A 25,661-nucleotide genomic window follows, 5' to 3' on the forward strand; every position below is an offset into this window, starting at 1 on the left:
TGAGAAGAAAAAGAGCAGGGAAGAGACCGAGAGAGGAGGGGAGGAGAGAGCTCGGTTTGGCATAGACACAAATGAAAGCTGACAGTTTATTTTATCTGTTTCAAGTGTTTAACATTTTTGTTGAGCACTCTTCTCTCATCTTTCATCTCCGCTTTGTATAAACCCCTGTGGTATGTCGTGATTTTGATTTTTTTGCATATTATAGGCTCCGAGTCCAAAGGCATAAAAACTCGACGGGTTGGAGTAGAGTTCATTGTTGTTATGAAGAATACAAGTGAAGTTTTCACATATTATAATCCTGGATGCTGATTGGTTAATGCATAGAGCCAGCTAAAGGCTTAAATGTAAGGTAGGCCTTTTTAACGCTTCTTGTTATACTGATTGAAACTCTCTTCACATCCTGATAGCAATCAATAATAGAAGTGGTCTAAATATTAAAAACATGTAGGCTATCTTCTGTAGAATTCTCAGGACCAGCATTTTTTTGTCCAATCACTGCATTCGGTCCGACGACATCACACGTCATCAGCGCATTACGTAAGGCTATGCAGAGTTGTAGACACTGATCAAAGTTAGCCATCCTGAAGGACATCTCAATTCTCGAGGAACGAGGAGTGAAGAAGCTTCCTGAGGAGCTGTGAGAGAGGATTCACAGGTGTATTTCTTGTCGAGAAGCCTGATGAACATATAAATTCTCCTCCACCTTCACGTCCGTCACAATCATTTTAATTTATGCTTTACCTTTGCAGTTTAAATAAACCATATATCACACATATTTCAACAGGACATTTGGCTTTATTATTTATGAATTTCTAAAATAAGCAAACTTCAACATAAGGGCAGATCCCTTGAGTGCAGCTGATGATGCTGTGAAGTGACGCTCAAGTGATCAAGAACATTCCAATACACATATGCGACCCTGGATCACAAAACCAGTCACAAGTCGCACGGGTATATTTGTGGCAATAGCCAACAATACATTGTGTGGGTCAAAATGATCGATTTTTCTTTTATGCCAAAAATCATTAGGATATTAAGTAAAGATCATGTTCCACAAAGATATTTTGTAAATTTCCTACCATAAATATATAAAACATTTATTTTTGTGAGTGAATGCAGGACAATCGTGAACATAAATGGACAACTTTAAAGACGATTTTCTCAATGTTTCGATTTTTTTGCACCCTCAGATTCCAGATTTCGAATAGTTGTATCTCGGTAAAATATTGTCCTATCATAACAAACCATACATCAATGGAAAGCTTATTTATTCAACTTTCAGATGATGTCGAATTCTCACTTTCAAAAAATTGACCCATGTGACTGGTTTTGTGGTCCAGGGTCACAAATAAGATTTCCTTCAATTCTTACGTCCTCGTTTTCTTTATTTGCAGCCGTCCCTCGTAGAGCCGAGACGCGAGGAAAGGAAATGAGGATGCACAAATTAGAAATGAGAAGCACTCACAGTCACAAAAGGCCACAAATCAACAGCAGACACATTTTACAGTTCCTCCTCGACCAGAACAAGCTTATGCTGCGTTCACACTATGTCCCAACCGTAATTACGATTGCAACCCCTGACGCTCGTGCCGTTCACATCCTCAGATTCATATTTATGCGTTTCTACACCAACCGCGAAATGAATCTGCAGCAGTCAGGTGGTACAAGCAAAAGCTCTGTAAGTTAAGTTCATTATTATTGTAATGTTATGTGCTTCAAGACATGAGGTAATTTAACACCGTCTTGAGACACTTTGCAGACTCTGCTGTGTGTTGTGTTTTGAAGGAGGCGTGGTTTTGGAGACGCTCTGAAGGGAGGGTGTGATCTCATGATTTCAATGCTAGCTCGCTATTGCTAGCTTCTCTGAAATTGCCTACCCTACCTTTAAAAATGAATCATAATTAACATCAGAAATGAACAATAATAAATGCACAAAAAATAACATTATAATGTCCGGAAATGAATTCTAGTATTATGAGACATAACTCGTTTAAGGTGATAGTTTCATCCTTACATCTACTATAATACAGTATGTTATGATCTTGAGAGTATTTACATCAATGATTGGACTGGTGGTATAATTTTTGTTAAGCGTGCCAGAGGTTCTGGGCTCTAAATTTGGCTTCTTTTTTTTTCTCATTAAACCCAAAGATGTTCATCAGTGATTGTATATCAAGAGCAGGGAATGATGTCAGCCATGGTGATGACCCAGCACTAAATGGACTAGATGTCTGTCATCTGTGGACAAAAGCTCAATGGTAAATCAACGTCAAACATGAAAGCTCAGAATTCAAAACATTCACTGTAAGGACTGCAGTGGGCTCTCTGGATCCAGCCAAAGCTCAAGAGAGAATAAACAGAAGTCCCTGACCGAGCTGATGTAGAGACCAAAATGGCCTTTAAATCCTTTAAAAGCTCTGATATGGGATATCACATCTCTAGACATGCCTTTGATTTCTGCTCCAACAATGACTAACATTTTGCTTTTGAAAATACAAGTGCATAACACCATGTTCAAGAGTTATCTGAATCTATTATTACATCATTCTGCAAAACAGGTTGTAATATAACTGTGGACATTACTTGTGAATAAAGCAGGTTTGTGTGATGCCAAGTCCTTTTTTTTTTTTTTTACAGATGAATAGAAATGTTGTGAAATAGAGAACACGGACTGTTCGAACAACCTGTTCAGCCAAGACAAAAATGGAGAAACTTTAAAAACACAAGAGATTGGATAACAGTTGCTTATACTTAACTAAGCACTGAATCCACTTCGTTTAGAAAGGCTTGCATATAGATCTGCTGCACATGAATCTAAAAAGTCATTTCAAATTCACAAATAAAATATATGAAATTAACAAATAAATAAAATGATACACAAATAAATGGCTTTTCACAAAAAATAATAGGCTGACTAAATTTGAGTGTAATTTGCAACAATGACTGGCTGATTTTATTATATGGCTACTTACCAAATAAATCAATATAAAGATATTGTCAAAAATATTTGAATAGGAGAAGAGTGCGGATACAAGACAAAACAAGCATAGCTTTGTAGGAGATTATAGTGCAAAACAAGTTTATCTGTCATTTCAAAAATATACATATAAAAAAAAATGCTTTGGTTGACCAATCAAAATTAAGCATTTCAAAGACCCATGTAATAATGCAAATTACCCAAAGAACTGAAAATTAAGCTTGCACAGATTTCTAGAATGCAAAAAGAAAACGACCCATCAACATGGACATTTGGATTTCATTTACGTTTATTAAATGTAAACATTCCTAACTGAAAATTCTACAAACCATTTGACATTTAGAAGAAACGTACACACAAATACTAAGATGACTGAATCAGATAAACAGATTAATCTAATCAAAAACATATCCATTTCTCAAAACTTCTCAAATGCTTCATTACAAACGGACAGTGATATAAATACTCCACTGCGTTATAAAGCTGTTAGATGACAGAGAGAGAGAAAGAAACAGTCTGACAGTGAATCACCATACAAGGAACGGAAACAAGCTCAGGTTGATCTGAGTCATACCACAAACACACACACACACACTCTCTCTCACACACACACACACACACACTAGTGCACAAAGGCAAGTCTTCGAAAAGTGTCTGTCAATAAATAAGGCTATTCACAAAATTCAAGTCTCTAAAAGAGGGGGTATCACCACCTTTACGCAAACAAAAATATATTACATTGGTATTTCAAGCTAATTTGTAAACGGCTCCATTACTCAAACAAAACCATATGACATGAGAACAACAAGGAAAAAGAGAGCGCAAAACTTCAAAATCTACATCACATGACAGGGCAGGACTCTCTGTCTTGGTGATCAGATCGTTGACGCTTACAGTAGCATTAAAGAGGCAGTGAAATTCCTTCAGTGTGGAAACCTGAAAACAAATACAGATGATGCTGCTCTGAAATGTGAATTATATTAGTAGAACCAGTGGAAATGACTTCAAATGCTTCTCTAAATGTGTTTCAGAGCAAGCACAGTAAATACCTACGGGAGGTATCAGGTGTGTGTGAGTACTATGGCTCTATTTCATCATCTTCCTCTTGGGGCGTGGCTTCTCTGCGTGGGAGGGGCAGTGCATCAGTTCCCAGAAGCCCCCTGCGCAGGACATACGGACAAGCGGGTCCACTGGGGATGTCAGCAAATCCTTCAGGAGACAAAAAGGTGCAAAGACCATTCAGTCTTATAATAATGTACAACTTTCTTCATTGGAAAACAAAGAGAGACATTTTGAAGAATGTTCACGCTACTCGGTTTCCCTTCTTACCCTTCATGACGACCTCGGGCAGGCCGTACGGTTCATATTCGGTCTCGTCGTATGCGGCAGACATGCGGTTGCGGTTTTGCCGGATGCGTTCAGCAAGGTGAGCTGGGTCGCTCATGGGGAACACGCTGGATAAGAACAGTTGGTTCGTAACAGTCTGTGGGGCCAGAGAGAGGGGCGGCGAGTCTGCAGACTCTTTCTTGACTTCATCTTGCTCCGTCTCCAGCTGTTCTCCATCTGTCTGAGTGCAGACATGGATGGGGGAATGCTTGTCCCTCAAATCCAGCTCTCGGCTCTCCTCTGTCTGAGTGGACACACTCTTCACCTCTGTTCTGTTAGAAACGCCAATGACCTCGCTAACCTCTGCCCTTTGACCATGAGCTGGTTCATTCTTGAGTGTTTTTTCCACAGAAGCATGTGGTTCACTCTGTTTATTTGTTGCATCTCCATGACAATGCCCATGTTTTTCCAAACCAACAGTGTCTATAGTTTCAATCTCATTATGCCCAGTGCATAACGCATCAGAATTCTGGGAGTCGGCAGTCTCACAGGACTCTGTGATTGGATTTGAGTTGATTACCTCTGTCTGATATTTGGTTGAGATGGAAACACTGATTAAGGCATCTTCCTGGCTGTTCGCACTGGCATCTGCTGCTTTGGTCTGATCCTCGAGAGACACTGAGGCAATCGGCTCTGAATTACTGTAATCTGTTGGTTTGGTCGGTAGAGGGGACAGCTTGTCTTCAGTGTTGCTACTCATTATATTTGAGACACAGACAGGAGGACTTTTGTCGCTGTGGTTAACAGAGCTGCTCTCGCATTCATGTTGAGCATGTGCTTCGGTCATCACCTCATTTCCAGTCATAAGGTTCTGAAAACAATTACAGGAATAGATCTGTGATCATTGAAAGTCTTAGACCAAAAAAAAAAAAAGAAAGCTCTATCGTCATCTACTCACCATCATGCCTATATAAGGGATGCATGATTTGGGGGAAAAAAAATCTAAAGGCGATTTTTCTGAAAAGAATTGTGATTGTGATTTTAATTTTAAAAGGCAATTTAAAAAAGCTCCAGGTTTGCTGTGGGGAACAATGTGGGCTAAAATGTTGTGATTATATTTCATCATCAGTTGAGCTGAATTGGATATGAATATTAAAAGCTAAAAGCAGCTGTTTTATCATATGTATTAGTATTTTTTTTACAATCAGATTCCAAAGGATAGCACATAAATTCTGTTTGGGGGTTCAGGGTTGTCATCTTAAGATAAACTTTTGAAAAATGTAAATTCAGTGTAAATCAATCTGGACCACTTTTATGCTTTCCTTAAAATAAGAATCTACAAACAACAAACAAACAATGTACATAATCTAATAATCAAAGCAATCTCATTACAAGCAGAAAACAAAATTAAGCTAGTCATTTCAAAGTTTCAGTTGTCCATCCATGCCAGAAATTATGATCTCTAACTATTTTTCCTAATTAGAACATTGTTTATTATAAAATGCTCTGAATATGCTAATAAATAATGCAAAATGTACATGGAAAAATGCCTAGTCTTAAGGCACCACGTCATTGATCATTCAACTAAACTAAGTTTGACAAGTTAGAGTCATTGATATATATATATGAATATATATATACACGTTTTTTTTTAAACAATTTTACTTTGCTACATTGTTTTAACAAGTATCAAGTACCATTCACTTTCATTGTGCATTCTGCTAAATTTCTCCTCGTGTTCCACATAAGTCAGAATAGGAGCAACATGAGGGAAAGTAAACAGCAAATTTCCATTCTTGGAAAAGTACAGTTCAACACTTTCACCAGATCAACAATTTCCCATATGTAAATAATGCCATGCGTTATGAAACGTTATTTACCTCAGCAGGCCCTTGAGATTCTCTCACATCATGTGTCATTTGGGTTTCAGGCGACACATGCTCCCCCAAGTTGGTCTGGTCGTTTGTGTCATCTAATCCAGACCGATATGTCACGTCTCCGACAGTGCGCTGTCTGCTGTAGAACCATGATGCACCAGAGCACAAACTGAAGGGTCTTGCATTAAGGGTCCTACATAAACATCCCTCATTCACTGAACCTGTGTTTACTTTCCCCATCTCAGAACCAACAAACCCATAATTCACGTTAAGTACCTCGCACTGCCTTTTAAATGATTATGAACAAACACAATTTACATTTCTATGTCGCTTATCACATAATTATCTTCAACAAATGCCAGTCAAGGGACATTACCTTGTTGTTTGGGACTGCGTTTGCAGCTTGCTGGGACTGCAGGGGAGGAACAGCTCAAACTCTTTTAGCACGATGGAGGGCGAGTTGTTGCCCACTATTTCTTCCATGGTCGAGAGCTTCCAGAGATCTAGTTCTTCAGCTTGTGTCCTGTTCTGCTCAGAGAGGTGCTGGATTAGGTCCTGTAATGCCTGGATCTTTAATATGAATTAAAAAGAATAAATTCAACATAAAATACATGTAAATACATGCAAATAAAGGAAACGTTTTTTAACAATTAGTTAATCTAGGTAACATTAAGGGTTTTAATACTAATAGGGGTTTGTTTAAATGAGCACTTAGAGTAGTGCAGAATAGTTCAATATGATGTTTCGGATTTATCACTTGCTTTATCGTTTTGCACCGGATCAGGAAAAAGTGACATTGAGGGCGTGTTCACACTTGTACTTCAGTTCACTTGGTTAGTTTGGTCCGAAAAAAAAATAAAAAATAAATAAAGGTAGTCCTGATCCGCTTAGCGTTCACACTGTCATTTTATCACCGAACCTAAAGATACCGAACTTAAAGGCATAGAGATAAATTCACAACCTGATTGGTCGGCTTTTATTTTGTATATTTCGTGACAGAACTTACCGAACATCCAACAATGCTGTTTTCTGGGATAAATGCGCTTGTTTTATATGCATAGCCTACATATGATGGTATTTTGACCAGCTGAGAACTCATGAAGAGCTTATAAAATGTATAAAGGAGTCAAAACAGCGGCAGGAATCCCTCCTTCACACAAACAAAGAAAGATCTGCTGCGAGGAGACGCGGTTCAGACGCCTGTAGCGTACTCATGACTAAGACGAGATAACACAGGCATGCTTGATCATTCTGTCCTTTTTAGGGTTGCATCTAGTGACATGTCCTGTTTTTGTTTAGTTTACATGTCTTTGGTCCGTGTTGCGTTCATATTTCTGTTGAACAGCACCAGACAGAGTTCGTTTGGAAGTGGACGAGATTCATCTATTCAGCGGTCTCGGGTCTGCTTGTTTGGTGCACACCAGGGTTCGGATGGCAATGTTCACACTTATTCAAATAAACTGCATTTACAGAGCAATCGCACCAGAGTTCGTTTTAATCTAACCAAACATGCCAAGTGTGAACACACCCTGGCCTGAAGATCAAAGGACAGTTCGTTAAATTTGTGTAATATGTTTATTCCGTATTGTTATGTACAAAAAAAGAAAATAATATTAATAATTTTTAGGGCTTTTATCCATCAGCTGTTGATTGGATGGAGGCAGACCTGAACTCAAACTTGCAGTCGATTGTAAGAAAGCGGTGTGGTTTAAAAGGTCAAAATTATTGGAAAAGACGTACGTCATTAGAGAGAAGTCTATTGTTTCACCAGAAGATTGAGTTAAGACATTCTGATTAAACAAATTGACAAGGTGACTTTCCATTTCATGCCAAGTTTAAAAAAAAGAATATTTCCATTTTAACTAAAAATTACCTGCTCCTGAAGAGACTGAACCTCTGCTTTATAGTTTTCATGAAGAACAACCAACTCCTCCTGTGCTAAAGAGGAGCTGGTTTGTAATCCTTTGTTTGTACTTGACAATTCTTTGTTTTCAGTGTTCACTAAAAGCGAGGCATCTTGTTCCGCACAAGTGTCTTTGCCCAAGTGCTTAAGTTTCAATTTCAACTCTTCATTCTCTCGTTTAACAGTCAGAAGCTCTTCCTTTATCACACCTCCTTGTGAAACAAGCTCCAAATTTTGAGACTTTAACACATTCAGCTCAAGTTGAGTGACTTGTAATTCCTTTGTTACTTGTTCTTGCTCCTTGATATCATCCGTGGAAGGTTCTGGACTGTGATGTTGGAAGTTCAGAACATCCAACTGTTCATCTGGGAAGAGAGAACTTGCATTCTCTTCAATCACCTCAGAAAGCCCTGGTGCTTCTGAATCTGCACTAGAATTTGGAGCATTTTCACAAAGTACGTCTGAAGCGGGACATAATTCAAGTGGCTTGGAAGCTTCAGTCACTCGCAGCTTATCAGATATCTCACTAGTGTTGGTTTGATCAATGTTTTGACTAACAGAGTGTTCAACAAGCAGCTGTGCAGTAGGCTGTGAGACCTTCTCCTTCAAAATCAGTTGCGTATCGTCACTAAACATTTCATGGTCACTTATACTCGTGTTGCTGAAGACAGAATCGCAGCTAAGTTCTCTTGAGATCTCTGTAGACAGTTCAGGCGGCGTAGAGATGTCATTTGGGGTGATGTCCGTCCTAGTGTGTTTTTCTTCAAGACGACGGATTTTCTCTAGACATTTCTGCAGTTCCTCACCCTGCTTCTGGAGGGCGCATTCTTTATCATGCAACTCTCCCAGCAGGTTCTCGATGTGCTTGCTCTGACTTTCAAAAGCTTGGGTAAGGTGCTTAGTCTGAGTGGTCACTTGCTTCTGTAAGTCCTCCAGCTTTCCTTGAGCTAGTTTCGCCTTCTCAGACTCTCTTTCCCGCGCCGCCCTTAAGCGCTCCACCTCCAAAACTAAAACGGTAGTGCTGTCCAAATCTGAAGCATCTGTGCTCAATGCTCGAGTCCTGCCTGTCTCTGCAGCTGAGGTCTTGTCCTCTGTTGGTTTAGTTTGTGCTCCAAGATCCATAATTGTTCTGGTTTCTTTGCAGACTTTTGCATTGTGAAGGTTCACAGAATCACAGATGGACTCTTGAATGTCAGGAGAAGGAACCAAGTCTTTGTTTTCTATAACAGCAGCATTCTTATCATCGTTTGGGTGGCATTCTAGTTGTAAATATGTGACGGGAAGATTGTCTTTTGATATTTTCTCCTCTAAACTCCTAGACTTTTGAAGATTGTCCAGCTCTTCTTGAAGCTGTGCAATCTTTATTGCTTCTACTTCCTCTCTTCTGATCTGCTTCCTTTCCTCATCTCTCTCCCTCTCTCTTTCTTCCCGTTCCTGTGCAAGCTTGAGCTGAAGGTCTTGCAGGTCCTTTTTCATTCGCGTTATTTCTTCCTCCATGTCCGTCTCCTTTCGCTTCATCTCAGCCAAGACGTTCTTCAGCTGGGTTCCTTCTTCCTGGTCTCTCTCCTTCTCTTCCAGCCTCATCTCAGCTTCTCTTTCTAGTGCATCAAGTGTTTCTTTCAGTTTCATGCTCTCCTTCTTCTCTTGTTCCAGCTGGGTTTCCAGCTTCGTCACACTGTCTTTGAGCTCAAGAGATTTGGCGCGTTGCTGCTCTGTCTGGGTCGAGTGCTTGCGGCTCAACTGTTTCAGTTTGGTCCTGGCCTCCGTTTCAGCTTTCCTCTGGGTTTCGAGGTCTTCGAGTCGCTTCTGAAGCTCGGATTTCACATCTCTAAGTTCATCGCGAAGCTCTGCATTCTCCTTCTTTAGATCTTTTAGAGGCATCGAGTCATGTTTTTCTGTCTTACCTGATGTGTCATATGCAATGTCTAACTGTAGGCTGCAAGAGATGTCCGATTCACTTTTAGGCATCATACCGCTGGTTGAGTCAGATGTAAACGAGTCTGTGTCCACATCTTCAATACCAGTGTCTTGTTCTGTCACTGAGGTGTCTACATCTATTTCACTCAGCCTCAGAGAGCCGCTTGGATGTGTTTGACCGCCTTTTCCTTTAAATTTCTGTAACTGCTCAGACTCAAATTTACTGATGTGCTCCGAGTCGATGCCCTCCCCTGGCTCTCTGCCGGAGGGGAACTTCATTCGATCCTCTTTTGTTCGTCCTATTTTAGGGGCTCTCTTTGCCTGGGAGGAGTGGTTGTGAGGAGGAGACTGGTTATGATGGAGGGAAACAGAGGGAGAGAAGCAGTCTCCTGAAGAGCTGGAGTGAGGAGCGGCCACAGCTGGAGGAGGTGAGGCCAGCTGAGCTAAAGGAGAGAGAAATGATATGGTAAATATTCTTCTAAAATTATCGGGTAAAAAAAGAAAAGTCCCTGAATCCCAGGGTAATATCACAGTAAAGCATTGCCTCAAATATCTTACTGCTTTTATTTATAACAGTGGCAGAATCAATATGATAAAAGCCTAATAAAGAGTTACACTTATTCCTATAATAATAATAATAATAATAATAATAATAGACTAATTAATTATACTAATCAGTGAAAATGTGCATCATTATAATAATAATAATAATACAATTATGCTCATATACTCAGAATTTAGAGTTGGAATTTATCCATTTCAGGAAAAAACAGTAAGCCAAAAGAGGCTTTGTATAAGTCATTTTACCATTATGAAACTTTGCTGAACATGTTTACAAGTCTTTAAGAGAATTCTTATATATATATATATATATATATATATATATATATATATATATATATATATATATATATATATATATAAAATGAAGTTTGAGGGGATTTGAGGGTCTACTGCTTTGACTGGCTTGTCTAACCAATCACAGACTTCTTGTACAAAAAGATTTTTGAAGGTGCATTGTCAAAGTCTGGCCAGAAGGGGGAGGCAAACACATAGGATGTGTGTAACAGGGCAGGGCCAACAGGGCAAACAGTTCTCCGTGTGGACGTGATTCTTTCAGACTCACCCTGCAGTTCTTTAATAAGCTTGAGGGCATCAGCAAGCTCTTCGGTCAACCGCTTCACTTCCTCCTGTAGAGCTTTCTCCTGTTTCTTCATCTGCCCCAGAGACACAGTGAGACCCTCGTTCTCCCTCAGCGCCTCCTACAGGACAAGATGAGAAGTGCACATATAGAACAAAGTCAAATGAGATTAATGATTAAAGATACTTTTCATCCATGAACAGCCATAAAACTAATATATATATTAGTTACACAAATAAAATCTAATAGTGAAAAGCAACCAGAATCCTCATAGGTGTTCAGGGTGAGGCATGCTGGACAAAGAAGACACACAACAAAATACACAAAATGAACGTATTCAAGCAGACAAAGAGGTTATCCAACTGCAATCTTGATCTGCATATAACATTACTCTGCACTTAAACATCATAAAAGCTTTTTTGGTGATTATAATACACGACTCTTACATTGTAAGTCTACTGTAAGTCATACGGTCTATAAATAAAGCGCTTAAACCCATTAAACCCAAGCCCCAGTGTGAAACAGAAGTTGTAAGGAGATAATGGTGCTATATCTGAGACTCTATCCAGCTGAGTCAGTAACAGTATTGTCACACTGGGAGCTTCGCCGGTGTGTCCCTCTCTATGTCTGTGTGTCTCTGTTCAAAAGTTTGGGTCAGTAAGATTTTTTTTTAAATATTTTTTTTGTACTATTACTTACTACTATCAAGTAATAGTACAGACTTTTACTTTGCTACAAAAGAGTTAAGTACAAAAAAAGCTATTCTTTCATCAAAGAATACTGAAAAAAATTTATCACAGTTTCCAAAAAAAAGTATTAAGCACTATCACGATTTTCAACACTGATAATAATAATAATAAAAAAAAATTCTTGAGCATCAACAAATTAGAATGACAGGAATAAATTACACTTTTAAATATATTAAAATAGAAAATAGTTGTTTTAATTTGTATTAATATTTCCAAATATTACTGTTTTTGATTAAATAAATGCAATGAGACTTTTAAAAATCATTTTAAAAAACCAACCCCAAACTTGTGAACGGTAGTGTACTTTTGGGGACATTATCAAAAAGCAAATAAAGAAAGTTTATGCATTTGTAAAAATACCCAAACCTGTATATTAGGGTAAGAGTTACAGTCTATAGTAACTATAAGAAGCTTAATTTAGTAGTCAAAATGAAGACTACATTTAAATAGCTGGTTGTGTGCTGTTGTTGATTCTGGTCTCTGTTTGTGTTTCTCTCTCCAATAAAATTGTGTCAGATTGGACTTTGACAATGCTGTTCAATAACAATGACACTCTTGTTGAGGTAAGCTAACATTTTATTACATGACTAATACACTGAACACTGATGCATTTCTTCCCTTTTAATGTTTTTAGAGTGGCCATGTTTGAATAAAGGCTTTTTAACATTTTTGAACCAGAGGAAATGCCTTGGATCTTTTTTCTATAAATGCACAATTTATTATATTTTGAGGAATGTGAAAGAAAAACTGGAGAGGTATGTGTCTGATTGGTTGAACATCAGTGCATCTCTGTCCCATCGTTCATAGTTAGTTATTCTGTACATTTGATCTTAAAAAATTAAATTAAATAAAAAATTGGACCTAGGTGCACCAAAATGCTTATAAATATCCCTAGGAGTTAACCAAATCCTAAGATCTCCTTTTAATGACCTCCCCAGAAAGAGAAACGGTTAATAAAGAGACTAAATGCCTTTATATTTCAGAGCAATATAAATAAAAATGAAAGCCATCATTGAGATACACCACCGTTCAAATGTTTGAGGTCATTTGAGAAATGTTACAATACAATACAATAATAACAGTAATATTGTGAAATATTACAATTTAAAATAACTTTTCTATTGAAATATATTTGAACATTTATTCCTCTGATGCTGCTTTTGTAACATTATACGGTCTTTACTGTCACTTTTGACCAATTTTATGCATCCTTGCTGAATAAAGGTATTAATTTCCTTCCTCAGTTGGAGTCTCTCAGGTCAGTGTGATTATGCATGTTGTTGTACCATGAGTTTGGCCTCAGTCTGTGTCTCTCTCTTCTGACTCTCTCTCAGGTCCGTCTCCGTGTTCTTCAGTTTTCCTCTCACATCCTCTAGATCTCTCTCCAAACTCTGCTTCTGCAAACACACCTGAGAGAAAGACAAACAGTCAGCAGAAAGATAAGACCGTAAGCTAAGACAAAGAGCGCGGATCTTCATCATGCCGTGTTTGTGGCAGATTGAGTCATGTGACTCAATTCCATGCAAGACGCCACACAAACCCATGATGATGAAAAACATGATGAGATTTATTCATGGAATGTAAATGCAAAACATTATTTTCACACATCTTGCAGTTTGACCAGATGATGTACAAACCATGCAATATTTTTTTCAGTTTACTGAAGTGAATCTGAAGGCTTATTCTTGTTAATTAGGCATTCATGCAAACCACACATCTAAAATATTTGTGTGCTCACTATCCAGATTTAGAATCATGTAAAATATCTTAAAGAAGGGAAACATTTCAAAATTCCCATAAGCAAAGTAGAGGTCAAAACAGCACATTCCATCACCTCAAGTCATTTGAATCAGTTTTGTGTCCCACCAGTGTAAGAGACAACATTATTTATCTGTGTATTGACACATTTGTATCACGTCTCTTACTTCAACACACAGTATCTTATCAGCACTGTAAGAATGTCTTATTCTACAAAAGCAAAAAAACAGGGCTCAGACAAGACTTAAATGCTTTAATTATCACCAATCTGTGAACTATATGTCAATAGGGGATATTTTACAACCAACATACACACACCAAACTTGGTCACCTCCATATCTCGTCGTACCCATGTTTCTGGAGGAATATAAGACATTTGTGAAAGAACATGCCATGAGTTTCAAACAGACATCACACTGAGATTACAACACTGACCTTCGCTCTAGTGTCCTCTGATGAGGAAAACAGAAAGAGGAAAAAAAAAAGGAATAGAATTGTGTGAGAAAACACATGAGCAGTGGGAGCATGAGAGAAAGAGAGAGGGGTGACATTAGTGCATTGACCAGCGGACACCCGTTCTGGAGCTCCCATGAGACAGAGAGAATAAAGAGAGACAGAAAGCAGAAGCTACAGTTTAAACTAGAGTAGATGAACTACAATCAGGCTAGCTTTCTGGAAACATGAAATTTCTGCAAATTAGAAATAAGTAGCTGACTGCACTGAAGCTATTTAAGGAAACAGAAGTGGTGCTCGTCTAAACACTAGACGGGACATTATTGCATTGCTCTATGTGTTCTAGTTGGTTGCTGGGGCACTGCTATGTGGTTTCTAAAACAAAAGTACACTAGTATCAGGGCTCTAGACTAACGTTTGAGAGCAGTGGCACCAGGAGCACCTGACTTGTTAGCACCAGGGAGGAGGGGGGTATTAATAATATTACATGTTTTGTCTATTGGAAATGCACATTTGACAGTAATTTGAATTGACAGTATAGTAGCTTCAGCTGAGATGCGGATGCAAATTTATTTTCATTAACAAAAACAACATCTGTAAAAATGAACGACCAAAATCTAAATATGCTGACTGAATTAGGACTCAACTCTAATTAAAAATGTTCTTCCGTAGTATCATACATTTGTAAATCATGATAACCACAGGTAAGATTCATGCATGGCATCTCATTACCATGGTAAAAACTAAATGGATTCTATGTTTTTTTTTTTTTTTAATGAAAAACAGTAGCCTTAAAACTTTTAGTAAATGCAAACACACGAAAACTGCTATAGCTTAAAAAAAAAAAAAAAAACAGGTCTTCATTAATAATATAATAAATTTGATATACTGAAAATATCCCACATTTCTGCCACAATACCATGGTTACTGTTAGCGTTATTACAATAAATCCACGGAAAAGGTTTGTGATTTGTGGATTGAAACGCCTCCGAACTGGATCGTTGTGGCACAATGTTTCTCCTGTTTTCCGTGTCACTGTTGTCGAGAATGCCACCGCTGTTTCATTTGGCTTTTGAATAAAGCTACACTATTTTTAGAAAGGCTGAGCAACTCCTACATTACTGCAGTCAAGTTAATAGGGTCGCTACATTTAGTTAGTCGCTCCTCAGCCCTGGTACCTTGTCATGCTGCGACTGCAGTGTGTTGTGAAGTGTTCTGGCCTGCTGGATCTCCTGGTTGAGTCTGTTGCTCTCCTGCTGATGTTGTCTCTCCAGAGCCTGTCTCTCTCTCTGCAGCTCCAACAGCTCCTACAATACACAAATCACAACCATCTCTTAGTTCAGGGGTGGGCAAACTACGGCCCGTTAGGCTGTTTAATCCGGCCCGTCGAGTATTTAAAAAATTGTCTTAAGATCGCATTCATTTAGCCTTTTTCTTGCAATACTTTGCGTAATATATATATATATCGCGTTGCATATATTTGACAATCGGAATATCAGATATTGCATGCCATAGCTAACAAATGTAAAAAAGGAAAATATGACAAAAGCAGATCATCATTCATTCAGCGCTGTTGTGGCTGCGGTGCGTCACGTAACGTAACAAGCAATGACGCGTCACCATGGAAACCAAACAGACTTAAGCGCATAGACTTGTTGCACGTTAATGTTTTTTTACTTTTTTGGAAACTCACAGAGAAAAAAAAATGTTTGGTAACCGCTTGCACACCTGTTTAGTTTTTCCTTTGATTTGTCTGCTATTTAGTTTCTTTGCTCCTCTGGATTTGTGGATGTATCCTGACTGATTCCGTTTACCGACCTTTATCGTCCGGCTTTCGACTACGCTCCCCTGTCTGCCATGTACAGAACTCGGTTTTGTTCATTAAATGTTCTGATCTGCCTTTGCTTTTTATGTTTTATTTTATTATTCTTAAAATAAATTTGTATATTCGTTTATTTCATTTATTCGTTTTCCACAAATGTATGACTTTTTGAAGTGCAAATTGATTGCCATATGCAGTTTTAATGAAGTTGAATTAACGTAACCTTCTGTCATTTTTACTCTTCTAAGTGTACACTTTCTAATTTACTGTTAGGCCCATTAAATAATAAGGATTAACAATATTTAAAAAGTATAGGCTATAATTATCTAACATATGACTAATTAAAAATTAACCTCAAACATTTTTGGCATATAAATGGCACGAGAAATAAAATTTGTGGTATAGATACGCACTTTCATGAGATCGTGTTTCATAATCTGCTACTGGGCCGGCCCTCTGTCAAATTTTAAAACCCAGTGTGGCCCTTGAGCCAAAAAGTTTGCCCACCCCTGTCTTAGTTACTGTAGGATGTTAAGAAGGATTTTTTTATTAGGCTGCTTTGAATTAACATGCATTGTGAGGAGTGCAATACAAATGAAACAAAATCAATTCCAAGACTGTAAGATCACAACTCAAAGCTAAAAATACAACTGCAATGGAGCTGTAGATTTAGCAGTGCAGGAAACAATGAATCACACGCATGTCCATGTGCTCGGTCTCACCCTCTGATGTTCTCTCTCGAGGTCTTTCCTGCGCTGTTCTGCACTGCAGCGGCTGCTTTCGGCATTCTGCCTCTGACACTTCAGCTCCTCCTGAAGTTGCTTGACTTTTTGCTCAGCAGACTGGACCTACACACACACACACACAGGTATAATTACATTTTCTAAACATTCAATGTACACAAAATGTAGAGACTCATTCTCAAAAAAAACAAAAATAAATACATAAACTTGCTGAAAAATCTATTATCTAACTATATAGTAACACTTCACAATAAGGTTCAATTCGTTAACAATAGCTAATGCATTAGACATAATAAACTAACAATAAATATTTTTACATAATTTATCAAAATCAGCTTAATGTTAATTTATACATACACTACTGTTCAAAAGTTTGGGGTCAGGAAGATTTTTTTTTCCTCAACAAGTATTCATTAAATTGATATTTAGACATGCAATAGGTTACAAAAGATCTGTATTTTAAATAAACGCTGTTTTCGAACTTTCTATTTATAAAAGAATTCCGAAAAAATATTAACCAATAATAAAAATAAATGTTTCTTCAGCAAATTAGAATGATTTCTGAAGGATCATGTGACACTGAAGACTGGAGTAATGATGCTGAAAATTCAGCTTTGCATCACAGGAATAAATTACATTTTAAAATATATTTAAATAGAAATTTAGCCGTTATTCAAATTTATATAAATTTCAATAATATATCACAATATTACTATTTATTGTATTCTTGAGTTACCAGTGATTCTCAAAGAAAAGAGATTCCTGCATTCAGTGTGCGTTTACCCGGTCAGTCTCCTGTGTGATGCGGGTCTGTGCGCGGGTCAGCTGGTCTTGGCTGCGTGTCAGACTCTGTTCTTTGGTGCTGATCTCTCTGCTAGCCTGAGCCAGGCGAGACTCCACGTCCTTCAAGCGCTCAGACTCCAGCTGTGCCTCCCGCTGTAGATCTGATACACGCACACGCAGCGCTGAGAGAGACAGACACTCACTGAATTATTAACGTCATCACTCTGACCTTCTGACTGTTTCTGGCTCTTTTGAAATAAAAGAGTTTGATGTGCTTCTGTATGTGCCAAACACTAATGTTCACAGTGCAAAGCTTCCTCCCCAATACACCAAAACCATTTATGGAAACTAAGCTATACATAACTTCTTTCATTTCTGAATGACACCACAACCTAATTAACATATGGCTGCATATATCCATCCATCGATTTTTTTTCCTTCTTTTTTTCTCCTGACAATTTAGCACTTTCCCGTCATACGCTTATTACTTACAATGAAAAGTATTCTTGTTAATAAATTCAGAAAAATGGTTTTGCTTTATTTTCTTCATGTAAAATATAATTTTTCTTATTTTCTTTTGATTTTGGTCATTTATATTTGGCCATACCACTATACTAACAAAGACAGCCTGTTTAATTATAAAGGGTCTGTTTAATTATAAAAGTAAGGGAATTAGTGCAGTAACTTAAATTACAATAACTTTTGATGCAGCAAGAAAAAAAAAAAAAAAAAACTTGACTCCAAATGCTACCAAAGCGTTGGACACAGTCCCTATAAAAGCCCTCTGAACCACCTGCCACTGTGACCGTTTATTACAGCTTCTTGAGGGGAATTTACATTCCAGAAAATGTTACATTCCTGATCCAGAAGTCATTGGAAGGGAAGTGTTTGAAGAATCAGTGATACTGTGGTGTAGAGCTGTCAGAGTCAGCTGTCTGTGGAGACGGCAAACCCTGATGACCTCACTGATGACTCATCAACACAAAGAAACAAAACAATGGAGAACATTCATACCACACACACACACACACACACACACACAGAGTAATACTGATCTCTCTTGCTCAACAGACACACACCCACTCTCTCACTAAACCACCCCGCATCTCACTATAAATATGGCAAGAGATAAGACCAGCATGTGTCAGAGTGTCCAATTCACTCATTTCATTGTATCCATAGTACACTGCATCAATGGCAACACAATCCTCAAGGCTCTGCAAACTGCATATTGGTCAATATTAGCATATTATGCTAACTTGCGTTATTCATTAGATTATCTATGCCAATACTGGAAAAAGACAATCCCCCGACATTGCATCACAAAAATAAATAACATCATAATCTATATTCAAATAGAAAACAGTTACTTTAAATGCTTTACTGTACTTGTGATCAACAAACATTTTTAAAATCTTACCAACTCCCCAAACTGACAGTAGTGTATTGTGCTTATTTTATACATGGGCAAAAACAAAACTTATTCACTGGCCACCGGTATTGGAAGAAATGTGTATATCAGAATGATCACAGAAATGGGTTCTATTGATGGGTTCTGTTTTGGGCCTCCTTTACTGGGATAGCTTTATTGGAAACCTGACAAAAGCATTCAATATGAATCAGGTTGCTTATGTAAATAAACCTGACATTTAATGAATAAACATGATCCTCCTCACTCAGTTTATGGGCAAACACAGCTGCACTGAATAAATAAAACTACACTTCATTTCCTTAAACTACCTTAATCGTAAACACACACACAGAAATGCAGGTATGCATCCAAATTATTTCCAGCTCAGTCTGAAGCTACGACTGCTGAAGAAATCTCCACCCTCCTTAACATGCAAATACTACACAAATCTGCTCATGCCACGGATGAGGTGGATTAACTTACTCTCATTGGCTGTCATGCCAACATGTTTTAAACAGTGACTGCATTCATTTATGATTATTAAAGAGCAGACAGGCAAATGTCCTGGATTCAAACAACCCAGGAAAGAGAGATGTAACTCAATCTGAAGAGTTCGACACAGTGAAGTTAAGTCTCTGGGTTGGTTTTACTCCGGGATGCCTGAACATTTAAAATGAGATTTTAAATGAATGGAAAACTCCTGAAAGCCCAATGGCATGAGGAGAAGCTCACCATCTATCTCGTTCCTCAAGGCCTCCTCCATACCAGAGTCATTGCTCTTGATTATGATGTCACTGGATGAAACCGAGGAAGCTGGTCGTCCTTTGGGAGTCGACCACAAATCACCACGTTCCCATGGAAACACAGAGGTGGGGGTGGAGGGTTCTGATTGGCGGACGTTGCGTCGAAGGGGTGGGGATTTATGCGGTTGCTGTGGAAACGGGGTGGAAGCCCCGCCCGCTGAGGGCTTGGGAACGTCTCCAAACTGCAGCTGCTGCTACAATGGACAGAGCACAAACAAATGAGTCAGGAAGTATATTCATAAACAAAATATTCCTTATTAAGTGGTTGCTCTTAATAGGGTTTGTGCATTGGAGACTTACTCTGACATGCTGTGTTTTGCTTTCACTCTCTGCTCTGAAACCACCTGCAGAGTTAAACAGGTTATAATAACAGCAAAAGAATAATGATGAAAAGGTCATTCTAGATGGACATCACATGGACAGACATGCACACAGAGCCTGGGTACAAAGTCAAAATGTAATCACATTTTACTACGCAATCAGTCCTCCTTAGGGACACTCAGAAAAATAAAACACCCTTTTGCCTACTTTATGAGTGGATACATTTTGCAATCTTTAAAGAGAGACTTTGTGAACAGACAGTGAATAAAACACTGAAAAACAAAGGGACAGAGCGTGAGGGATGGTACCGTTGTTGTCCCAGGGAGAGCTCAGGTTCCAACAAGGTGTGGAAAACAACGTTGATTCCCCAGAGCTGTTTCCATTCTGCAGCTTTTCCAGCTCCACCTCAAGCCTACATGCAGAGAGAGAAAAAGAGCTTGTTATAGGTCAATATAGGCAACCGAGTAATGGGGCAAACACATTTCTCAAAGATGAATTTAAATTCTTTTTAGTGCTTCTAGGTGTCCAGAAATCACTACACAACACTACTTTAATGTTAATAACAACCTTATGGCTGACTATCACCAGTTACAGTCCTCATCACGAGTGTCAAACCAGTGTTATAGACCTTAGACGGCATATTGAATTTAACGCAGACGAAAACGAGGCTGTGAGGGATAAACTTACAGTCCTTACAATGGTACACATTGTATAACAATCCTAGATCACATAATTTTCACAACTTGCAACTTTTAAAACTGTTCTATGGAGTTTGTCTCAACTCTAAGCTTTTTTTTTTTTCCCAGAAATACATTGTCAGCTAAACAAACGGTATGTTGTTAAACAACAGCACAATCTATTAAACGCACTGTATTTCTTTTGTTCACAGCCTCGCTTTTGTTCCTGTAAAAAAATATTTATTTTATCTACTTTAGTATGAATATATATATATATATATATATTTTTTTTTTTGTAATTCATTCTTTTTTTAAATAGTTTTTTAAATATTTACATATAGCTTTAATTAATTTATTACGTAAACTCGCTTTAAACAACAGCAACGTTTCTAAAAAATTTTTTTATAGGTTTTTTTTCCAGCTTCATTTCAATAAAAGAAAACATTTTTTAATAGGTTTAGTTAACAATTGGTTAACAAACCGATTTGGTTATGAATTTGATTATGTTTTTAACTACTAAATAATTGATTTAAAAACTGATTCACACAAGAGTGTGCGATATTCCCATTTCCATAGTAACAGCGACTTCTCCGATTTTCGGATCTCTCTTTAGGAGTTCAAAAACATTTGCGCAACCCTAATTTGGATCACTCCTTCATTCTGAATGCAGTAGTGATGCAAGAATCTAAATGACATGTTAATTGCTAATCAATGTTACATGACCTTGTTCAGTTTGGTGTGTAAATGGACAGGAAGGTTTGTGTGCACGCGTGTCTCACCGCTTGATCTCCTGTGTGAGGTTTTGTGTCTGCTTTTTGGCAGATTGGAGTTGTCCCTCTAGCGAGTGCACTTGAGCCGTTTTGACCTGCAGGTCGTGAGACAGGCGGTCTCTGGTGCGCACCTCTGCTTGCACTGCCTCACGCTCTCCTCCCAGCTCTCGCTGAAGCACAGCCAGCTCCACACGCACCTCCTCATACTGACAGAGAGGAACACGCTACATCACACATCCAGCACTGTTTGAGCTACAGCTGTGCTGAGAGTCTCAGCCAACTTTCCATTTGGTGTCCTTTCAGGCAGTCACTTCTGCATTGCTGGAGCGTCTCTGTTAACCCTATGAAGCCTGTTGTATCCGATCTACTACAAGCCTTCTGTCGTCTGATTGACAGTTCACACTTTTTAGCAGGTAAAAGACCTTTTAGGGTAATTGTAAAATGTTCACCAAAATATTGTGGTGCACGAGTCTTTAATCATTTTTATAAAGGAAAAGCAAGAATAAATTTTGTATCGTTATTCGTTAGTAAAATATTGGTAAAACTTCACAATAAGGTCCCGTTAGTTAACACTGGTTAATGCATTAACTAATATTACCTAGCAATGAGCAAAAAAAAATTTTTTTACAGTATTTATTATTCGTTAACTTTATTTAATAAAAAAAACAACCATTAGTAGTCCGTATGGCATAGCTCTTCTTCACATTTTTCTGTAAAACTTCTCGATTTAAACTTCTAATTCATCTTCTAATTCATTTTGCTCTTTCATCTGCACTTCCGCATTCGTCAATTCTCACTTAAGCTACGCCTACGTCATACGTCGGGTCAGAGGTCACCCTAGGATGGCTTGAGGGTGAGTCAATTATGTGACAATTAAAAATTTTACTTTATTATCCATACATTATTTTAAGTAAAGAAAAATCATGATATTTCAGGTTTTTGAGGTATGTTAGTTTGTCTCTTTATCATCATTGTACTGCATTGCATTATATGTTTTGCCCCCCCACAATAAAAAAATTCAGAGCTTTGATCATAAAACTTAGCATTTAATTATCATCTCACCAAGACATATTTATATGCATTTTATGCAAGTAGTCTGATATACTGTTATAAATATCTAATTGTTTTACATTACAAGCTATCAGAATTTCATCTTACTTTTTGGTCATTTAAATATCAGCAACCTCACCAAATTGCATGTTTTTGCAGTTTGGCCCTCTTAATAAAACTGAGGTGTTTTTTCCTTCTCGAATCTGAGCTCCATGTCATACTATATGAGCCATAAACAAAACTGATGCATCAATTATGATGCTCAACAAAAACCACATATGCACATATTTTTTATAATTCAATAAAATTATTATTTCATATGTCAGGCTATATACATATCTCTCGACGCTCACCTTCTGCTTCTGTTTGTGCAGAGCTGCTTCTGAGTTGTCCAGCTGCAGTTGCCTCTGCTGTTTTTCCTTGTTCAGCTTCTCATTCTGAGCCTGAAGCTGCTTAACCTTCTGCAGGACGTGACCTGTCAGACCCACGGTCCAGTCGTCTCCGGCCCAGCTCATCGCTGAAGATGCTTACAGACTGAGGTTTCAGAGAGCTTGGCCGATCATCTCCCAGAGCTGAAACGTTAGAGATATAGAAAGGTCTGGCTTGAGCTGTTGTTCATGAGGATCCTGTGTGCTGCCTTAGGGAAGATACTCTCAGCTGTCTGTACTTGTTTCAGACCAGAAATATCAGTTCACATACTTATCACATTCACTAATGACAAAAATGAACCAGTGTATCTGCGTCTTTATATAAAGGAAAATCACAGCGATCGTGTGGGTGTGTGTGTGTGTTTGTCAGAGTGTTCATGGAAACGTTCTTAAGGGACTTCTGCTGCCAAAACACCAAGTAAAACCAAAAACAGAAGATTCTGTCATCATTTCCTCACAGCATGTCTTTCCAAACCTGTATGATGGCTTATTTTCTTTGCAAGACAAAAAAAGAAATTTTAACAATTGTACTGGTTGTTTTTATTCATGCAACTACAAAGAATGGGGACTGTCAGTTGAGCTCATAAACCGGATAGGTCCGATTCGTGAATGAATCATTCAGACTACCTTTTGTGAACTGGATCAACCAATTCAATTCAATTGTTTTACTCATGAGAACACAGATTGGACACAGTCACTACTCTAGCTCGGGTAGACGTGAAAATTGCCAATGCATTATTGCGGTTTTACACATAAAATTTTCATAAGTCATCAGAAGGATTACTATGGAAGTTGGTTTCAGCCACTGAATAAAATATAAAAAAAGTAATTGTGTCTTTTTAAATCGCACAATTCTAACTTTTTCTCACAAATCGCGAGTTTACATCTTGCAATTCAGACTTTTTTTCTCAGAATTGGACTTTACAATTCTGACTTTTTCCCCCTTGCAATAGCGACTTTATTTCTCAGAACTGTTTTTATCTTGCAATTTTGAGAAAACAGTCAGAATTGCAAGATGTAAACTTGCAATTGCGAGAAAAAAAGTCAAAATTGTGAGATAAACAAGCTGCCATATGAGCTGGAGTCATATGCAGCACTTTAAAGGGATTGTTCTCCCAAAAATGAAACTTCTGTCATAATTTACTCTGTCCCAAACCTGTATGACTTTCTTCTGCTGAACACAAAAGATGATATTTTGAAGAATATGGGTAACCAAACATTTGATGGACCCCATTGACTACCATGGTATGGAAAAAAATAATTTGTGTGTGTTCAGCAGAAGAAAGAAATTCATACAGGTTTGGAACAACTTGAGCGCGAGTAAATGACAGGATTTTTATTTTTGGGTGAACTATCCCTTTAATGATACTTGTTTTGTTTTTAACGCACATTCACTTTCATTATAACAAAAAGAGTGTTCTGCAAAAGAAAGTTACATGGGTTTGGGACGACATGAGTATGAGTCAATAAAGACAGAGATATATTATATATTTGGTGAACTAGGGGTAAACTATCTCTTAAAGAGAACTTGCAATGCAAAGGTTTAGATCCTGAAGTGAACAGTCCCACAGACACACACATATAGTGAAAGTGTCTATTTATATATTATCACTCAACCTCCTGTATTTGGTTTCTCTTCTCAGTCACCAACAGTAAGAACTGGATTGCAGAAAGAAAGGAATGAGGAAAATCCGGCCTGTGAATCTATAAAAACTGTGAAAATAAACATCCCGGTACCTGAATTTCCATTACAAAGCATCAAAGATGAGCTTTCAAATACAGATGACGCCGGGCTACCGAGATGAATATAACTTACACGTTCAACAACAGTCTTATAATTACCGTAATTATACAGTAAATAGTGGTAAGACTGTTGTATACATTACGTATACAAACCTCAGCAGATTTATAAATCCTACTATGGCGAGTTTCGGGTCATGAATATCAATTACACTTCGTGAATGGAGGCAGCGAGAAAGGCTACTAATTAATATTCATGAGAAAAGACTTCGCTTTAGTAGGATTTATAAATTCGCTGGCGAGTTTTGATTAAACTAGAATCTGTAGGCTGTTGAAAGAGCTAGTTAAGAAAAAGAAAAATAGTTTATTTATTGGGTAAAACAAATAAAGACCATAATCCTGTCAGGTAAAACGAAATGCTTAAGTGAAATCAAACAATGTGGCATTACTTACCAGGACTTCTGATATGTTGATCTCTTTAAAACGCAGTGATCCTGATGTCTTGAATGCCGTTTACGTGTCTGTTAATAAAATACAACCGATATGTATATCTATAGCATCTGAAGCGTTTGACCGTTTAACGTTAACAGATTGTCGTTATTTTCAACAGTCAGAACTGGGCGCACGCGGTCGCTGTTTCTTGCGCCCCGAACCGCCGAACATGATTTGACGCGAGGCGTGGGGGTCCGTGACGTGTACAAAGAGGCGGGGCTTTAAGAGGTAACCAGAAGTGCAGTAGCAGTGTGGCACCCACGGGTCAATACGGTTTTTTGTTTTGTTTTTTTTATATATATATAAATTGATTTAACACTGAAATTATATATATCGAATTAAATATTATGAATTCAAATGTTAAGTTGCTTAAATTGAGGACACAAAATCTTTCAACTGTTTTACATTGTTATTTTTTCATTTACATTATTTGCAAAGAAGAAGAAAAATATTGGACACTAGCTAGCTAGTGTCAGAAATTGACCAGGCATTGGGGCAAATAAATAAATACATACGCTCT

The 25,661-nt window shown here is 37.9% G+C and overlaps 1 protein-coding gene across 6 annotated transcripts; it reads right to left on the reverse strand.

The window, feature by feature from the left end:
- Positions 1-3,245: 3,245 nt before the first annotated feature.
- On the reverse strand, positions 3,246-25,344 carry LOC311094963 (uncharacterized protein). 6 transcript variants are annotated; one of them, XM_084133230.1, is made up of 17 exons: positions 25,103-25,344; positions 22,835-23,053; positions 21,441-21,637; positions 20,293-20,396; positions 19,964-20,007; positions 19,593-19,857; positions 17,450-17,631; positions 16,646-16,771; positions 15,280-15,408; positions 13,177-13,299; positions 11,127-11,262; positions 8,054-10,443; positions 6,557-6,750; positions 6,184-6,316; positions 4,307-5,174; positions 4,031-4,186; positions 3,246-3,913 (listed from the first exon to the last, which is right to left on the reverse strand). In XM_084133230.1, the coding sequence occupies exons 2-16, from the start codon at positions 22,994-22,996 to the stop codon at positions 4,056-4,058; spliced, it is 5,184 nt and encodes a 1,727-aa protein (XP_083989356.1). In that variant the 5' UTR covers positions 22,997-23,053; positions 25,103-25,344; the 3' UTR covers positions 3,246-3,913; positions 4,031-4,055. The 6 variants fall into 6 exon arrangements, with proteins under 6 accessions (XP_083989356.1, XP_083989353.1, XP_083989354.1 ...); XM_084133227.1 differs by having other exon boundaries at positions 6,184-6,319; XM_084133228.1 differs by having other exon boundaries at positions 4,027-4,186; positions 6,184-6,319.
- Positions 25,345-25,661: the final 317 nt, after the last annotated feature.

Source organism: Abramis brama, assembly GCF_963993115.1.
Source record: "Abramis brama genome assembly, chromosome: 13".
NCBI classification, from domain to species: domain Eukaryota; kingdom Metazoa; phylum Chordata; class Actinopteri; order Cypriniformes; family Leuciscidae; genus Abramis; species Abramis brama.

Excerpts from the sequence above, each read along its gene's own strand:
- LOC311094963 (XM_084133227.1), bottom strand. The coding sequence starts at position 22,996 with ATGAGCTGGGCCGGAGACGACTGGACCGTGGGTCTGACAGGTCACGTC. Across the intron at positions 17,632-19,592 it reads CTTGAGGAACGAGATAGATG|CGCTGCGTGTGCGTGTATCA; the intron begins GTGAGCTTCTCC and ends TGTCTCTCTCAG. Across the intron at positions 10,444-11,126 it reads GCTTATTAAAGAACTGCAGG|CTCAGCTGGCCTCACCTCCT; the intron begins GTGAGTCTGAAA and ends TCTCTCCTTTAG.